At 34.4% G+C, this 6,000-nt stretch overlaps 1 protein-coding gene across 1 annotated transcript; it reads right to left on the bottom strand.

Annotated features, from left to right (window-relative positions):
• Positions 1–1,259: 1,259 nt before the first annotated feature.
• Positions 1,260–3,693, bottom strand: taf11 (TAF11 RNA polymerase II, TATA box binding protein (TBP)-associated factor). The gene is made up of 6 exons (XM_084427729.1): positions 3,499–3,693; positions 3,118–3,267; positions 2,899–3,044; positions 2,672–2,759; positions 1,902–1,998; positions 1,260–1,819 (listed from the first exon to the last, which is right to left on the bottom strand). The coding sequence occupies exons 2-6, from the start codon at positions 3,253–3,255 to the stop codon at positions 1,689–1,691; spliced, it is 600 nt and encodes a 199-aa protein (XP_084283855.1). The 5' UTR covers positions 3,256–3,267; positions 3,499–3,693; the 3' UTR covers positions 1,260–1,688.
• Between the last annotated feature and the right edge of the window lie 2,307 nt (positions 3,694–6,000).

Raw genomic sequence — 6,000 nt, 5'->3', positions numbered from 1 at the left:
CCTCCACAGGTGAAAGTAAAACTTTTAAATCCACCACATTACATCATGACATACACTAACAGACAGACACAGACCTCTAAAATTATTTCCTACTTGAGGGTGTCAACACAAATAACTGGATGATAATCTTGTAACTTCCACTGTTACAATATATTTTCCATTCTTACACAGTCTACACCTTAAGGCCGGAATACACTACACAACTTTTAAAATCTGATCAGATTTTAAAACACTAGGCACCACACTTGCTGACTTGAAAAACCGGGCATCACTCTAAATGATTGAGGATCAAACACTATCAGAAGTTGTTCCAAAAACAAACTCGCACAGAAACACGTGCCTCGTTATAGGAGATGCTTGACATGAAAATAATGCATTCTAAAATCGGCTCATAATCTCAGACATGCTCGATATGCTCCAACTGGACGGATTCATAGTCTTAAGCTAAAACATCAGTCAGTGCCCATCATACATTATACGATTTTCTTTGAAATCTGTCAACTCTGACTGCTCAAAATTTGCATATTTGCTTTGACTTTCAGCAACTAGCGTTGACTTGTCCTGAGTGTAAATCTGGGCAAAAAGTCACATTTAAATATTATTCCGTTAAATTTTAAGAAAATGTGTCATATAATTGAGATGTTTCTTAAAAACTCACTGAAATGTTTTGTGTAAACTTTATTGCAGATAAACTGCTATAAACTTCTACAATATTAACTCATATAAAGGAATATAAAACATATTTACTCATATAAACTTTCAATATAAAAATGAATGTGATTTGTTCACTTCAGTATTTTTTTGCAAAATATACTTTTTTGTATTTCCTCTTCCAACATTCTTTCTTGTTCAAGAAGCCGTTTCATTGTGATATACGTCACAATAGTGAAGAAAAGACGATAACAGATGTTAATGTAGAATGGTCTACAGTCTTTACAAATGAGGATCTTTTTCTGTTTGTTTTGTATTGATTAATTAACCATCAGGTTTATATACTATTATACACATATAGTAGTTACCGTCCTTTGATATTTTGCACTGCATTATAATGGTAAACTCAGAAACCTTTTAGTTTATATGCAGACTAACATGGCATTATAAGATAAGAGCCTAGATTACATTTGTTATTACATATAATAACATTTGTTATTATTAGCCTCTCTATGACTCGCTCACCATGCCACTAGTGTGCTGGCTGTGATGTTTCATCAAACATTAGTTTACACTAATAAGAACAGAAAACGATAAAGAAAACTGGGTTCCGTCAAAATATTTAATATTCCATTCTTCAAGTCAAAAGATAACATTTTAACAATGTCCACACACATAAAATGACTGCACATATATGCAATTTTCAAAACAAAACAAACCAAACATTATAAAATCTAACTATAAAAAAAGAGAGTCCACAGACATTTCTCTGACCTAGACATTTCTGAGTCACAGCGAGGAACTGTTCGATATTTACTGTCCTAAAAGTCTTCATTAACATGAATTTATTGTTGTTGTTTATAATTCAGCTGCTATCTCCAGATGACAGACTGAAAGTATTACTACATTGTCAACTGTAAACCTCATGATCAAAACAACAGTGCCTTCCAGACACCTCAGAGATCTGGAAAAAGACATGGTCATGACCATATTCCCTCCGCTTATCCAGAGCCTTTTCCGTGAAGAGGGACTCAAGCTCAGTGGAAGAGGATGTGTTTGTGTTTGGTGTTGGGAATCTGCTCTCGGCTCTTCAGTCTCCTGACGGCTTCTCTCATGTGTTTGGGCTGCAGAGGTGGCGTGTCGCCCCACTTCTCACACACGTCAAGAGCTGGAGTGCAAGAAAAACATTATGGAGGCAATCAATGAGGCGTACGGTTTCTAGCTGAATCATACTTCAGTGTCGTACCAACCTTCCTCAACAATCTCCCCAGCAAACACCTTCGAAATTCCAGACATGGCGATGACCACATTTTGAGAGACGGATGATCCTGTGATGGACTGAACTAGCTGGAAGACAGGAACAATCTTTTTAAACAACTTTCAACCTTTTTCATATATATATATATATATATATATATATATATATATATATATATATATATATATATATATATATTCCAACACCTTGTGGTATACTTAGACCTTATAAATGTTTACAGGATTCCCATTAGAATTGTTTTTATCATAATTTGGAACCAAACCTTAAGGATCCTAATTAAAATGTGTGTATTAACTTCTTATAAATGTTTAATTCCTATACTAACTGTACAACAATAAAATAACGGTTTTCTTTAATTGTCCAGTAGCAAGACATTATTCAGTAGAAGCAGGGCTCTGATAACATTTACTATATCATGCAATAAGATTCAAAACATCAAATAAAAATATTTTTTTATAAAAAGGACTCTCATTTGATCAAATTAAGTTGTTTTAAAGTTGGTTCCATATTATGATTAATTCCTAATGAAATCTTGCACATATTTCTGAAGGATTTCCTGACTGATCCCGTAGATGCCAGGTGTGCTAATCACAAACCAACCCAATGGCCAATCAGAAATAGTCAAACATGATTTTGTGGGGTTTTGGAGTGCCGAAATTGTACGTCTGACCTTCAACAATTTAAAAGTAGCCCAATTCCAGAGGAAAAAAAACACGGACAAACACCGACTCCTCCACTTACTCTCTTTATAGCTGCCTTTGGGAAAGCCGAGCGTCTGTACATCTCATAGCGGTTCAGCTGTTCTTCAGAGAATGACGATACTAAAACTCTGTGGAACAAAAATGAGGAGTAACGTTAAACACATCAGTCAGTGTAATCTATCAGAGGCAGGTTTTTAGGTAAGGTAAGTTTTGCACCTTAATACAGTAAATCAGCATGTGGCACAATGAATGACAAACAAAACTCACTGCATCTTTTGTATTTCATCTTCATCAACTTTTTGCCGTTTCTCCTTTTTCTTGTCTTGCTCCAATTTCAGTTTTTTAGCAGGAGAGGGGTGAAGAGAAGATCCCTCTTCATCTTCTTCACCAGCAGCAGTAGCGTCTTCAGACCTCTAAAGATAAAACATGAATAAATACATTTCTATCATATCATTTCTAGTGTTTCTGGATGAGAGGTGGACGGACCGCTTTGCCCTCCTCCTTGGGTCTGCTGTGTCCCGCCGCGGGTTCATTGGAGACCCCGCCGCTCGCCGGAGCGTCCCCGGACCCCAGGCTCTTCTGCTCGACTCGGTCCTCGGGCTTCACTCGGTCCGGGTCTGCCATGCTTCGGCTGAGCTGAGGGGCATTCAATAAAGAGGAAGAAGAAATATAACTTAATAAAATATGATTTTACATCACGGTACTATAAGACAATGTGATAATCATGTTTATTGTGTGCATAGATTTAACGTTACATTAGACTGGGACCGAATCTGAAACAACATTTTAGACAAAAAGGCAAAATATTGTGTGTGTGAATAAAATAGCAAAATATACATAAAACAGAGACTTCTCCTAACAACATACCTCAGGCCGACCGCAGGGTTGATAATAGTTTTATAAACACGGAATCAAAGAACTGTTTGTTTGTTTTACGCCTCTACACTCCAGACTGAACCCAGACTCAACAGTCGTGACAATATCCGGTCAATTTCAAAATAAGAGTCCAAGTCAGTTTCCATCACTGGGTGGCGCACTTTGCTAGATAACGAACTGTTGCGTAGGAAAAGCAGCTTTGCACAGAGGAATATAGGAATGCCCCACTGAAACGCATTCATATCCTAACCTACTGTCTAATTGGAGGAAATTGTACAACAACCGCTTAAATAAGTATTTCGTTTGAATCTATTACTTCCAATGACATGCTTAAGCTTTTTATTTTATTTTATTTTTATTATTTAAATAAAAAACCCACAAACATAAACACAGACGTTTGTGATTGTGCCATCCTGACCAGCGCTGAGATAAGTAACAAATGCCACGTGACACACCATTCACTTATTTCTTTATAAGAAGCGTGAGGGAATATGGTACGGACACTATTTTACACATAGACTGTAAAAAATAGATTTTACAGCTAAAAAAAAAAAATGAGAGAAAGAAAAAGGTCAAATTTGAGTCATTGAGTAGAATTTACACACTGAAATTAGAATTATTATTTAGATCCAATTAATATATTTTGCTTGCACCCACACCTCTTTAAACGCCACTGAATTTAATCTATAAAATCCATGCTTTTAAGACCAAGGGAATTTATGTCTGAAATTAATTTATTTACAAAAATCGATTTTTAGAATTTTTTTTTTTTTTTAAATTATATAAATTATTTTCTTTTATGTGATGATTTTTGCATGAAATTTCAAGTGGTAAATCTGTATTTAAAATATCATAATGTATAATCTATAAATGCATGATGGCCAAAGTGGTTTATGAATAAAAGAATAGGCCTACTACAGGAGCATAAGAGTCAAGAACCCGCTAGAAAATCAATCAAAGACTGTAAATCCTAATGCTCAAAATAATTAATCGGTTTGAGTGGGGTAAACGTAAATTAAACAAATTAGTTCAATCAAATGAACAGTGTATATACCTTTCTCTTTCTCTTGATTTCACAAAACTGACAGATTTTACCTTTTCTGAGTGTTTCATTGTTTTGAGTTAAATTAACTAGTTTCTTTTAACTTAGACAAACTTAAATTTAACTGAAACTAGGCTGGGATTCCTATTTCCTAGCATGCTTTGACATGACACTTGAAAGGGAGAGTAAATGCTAAAATTAAGTGTTATATAATGTGTTTTTATGTGTTTTTTTTGTGTGCATTATTAATGTTTATGATTTAGTATTATTTTATGTTTAGCTATGCTAACTTAGAAAAGTTTCTGTTGTGTGTGTTTTTTGAAGGGCTTCAGTCATTGTGACGAGTGGAGCATGAGCTTAGAACAGGTATATGTTAAATGTTCTATATTGCCTTACTTATTCAGCAATTGTAATGCGATGCTTTGGCTATCAATGCATTAATAAGCAAGTTAGCATTTACTAGCTAATTAAAGCTAGCTATGTTTCCACTACTAGAAATATTCAAGTAGCCTAAGAAAGATATTCCATGATAATTTGAAGTGAAATGTAGCTAACTCAAATATTCAAAGTTAAGAGCAATTAAAATGTACGAGTTCAAAATAAAAATCTGCCAGTTCTGCTTACTTGAACTTAGAATTTCTTAATTTTGATGTAACTGATTGCCTCGATTTTATTTGTGTTTTGACAACTTATGCAGGTTTACAGTAATTAATACATTTTAGAACAAATCCATTTAAAGTTACATTAATGCAATTCGGCTGCCATAGACTGTTGGGGAAAGTAACTGTGATACAATATCGTGTTACTCCCTAAAAAGTAACTGCATTACTTAGTTACTTTTTATCGAAAGTAATGCATTACATTACTTTTGCGTTACTTTTCCTCGCCTGGGCTGGGCTGGGCTTGCTTGTTTGTTTTATAATAACAAATAAATAAATAAAAATCATATTTTTGAGTCTGAGTCAACTCAGATATTTTGTTTTAGCCTACATTTAAAAGTAACGTTGTAGGAGCCATACTTTTGTTTGTTTTGTTTAATGTTACAATGCATCTTTATTTTTGATTTAATAAACTTCAGTTATTTGTTTGGAACATCAACAGGCCTCTGGATCTATTATGGTACTTTGCACGCGTCAGAATCATAGCATCAACATCTCCCACAGTGGACAAGAAACAAAGATTACAATTTTGTAAACTTGTTTTTACCAAACGTGCTACTTTACTAGTTACTTGAGAAAAAAGTAATCTGATTATGTACCTTGCGTTACTTGCAATGCATACATCAATGTCTGGAAGAACCTATAGGCCAGAGTCAGAGTCAATAAATCAAAACTATCTTGTGATCAATAGCCTTGATGCACAATGAGCTTGATGCGGGTCAGGGACTCATTTTATCATCAGATCATTAAATATATATAACTATAAAATATTCACGATTACTTAATTAGCAT

The sequence above is a fragment of the Rutilus rutilus genome (genome assembly GCF_951802725.1).
Source record: "Rutilus rutilus genome assembly, chromosome: 13".
In the NCBI taxonomy this organism is placed as follows: Eukaryota; Metazoa; Chordata; class Actinopteri; order Cypriniformes; family Leuciscidae; genus Rutilus; species Rutilus rutilus.
The sequence above is the reverse complement of the archived record's forward strand: the minus strand, read 5'-3'. Positions and strand labels throughout refer to the sequence as shown.

Bases quoted from the DNA above. Each gene is read 5' to 3' on its own strand.
- taf11 (XM_084427729.1), bottom strand. From the start codon at position 3,255: ATGGCAGACCCGGACCGAGTGAAGCCCGAGGACCGAGTCGAGCAGAAG. The intron at 2,760-2,898 runs GTGAGTTTTGTT...TTTGTTCCACAG, and splicing joins GATGAAATACAAAAGATGCA to AGTTTTAGTATCGTCATTCT. The intron at 1,820-1,901 runs GTTGGTACGACA...CTTGCACTCCAG, and splicing joins TGGGGAGATTGTTGAGGAAG to CTCTTGACGTGTGTGAGAAG.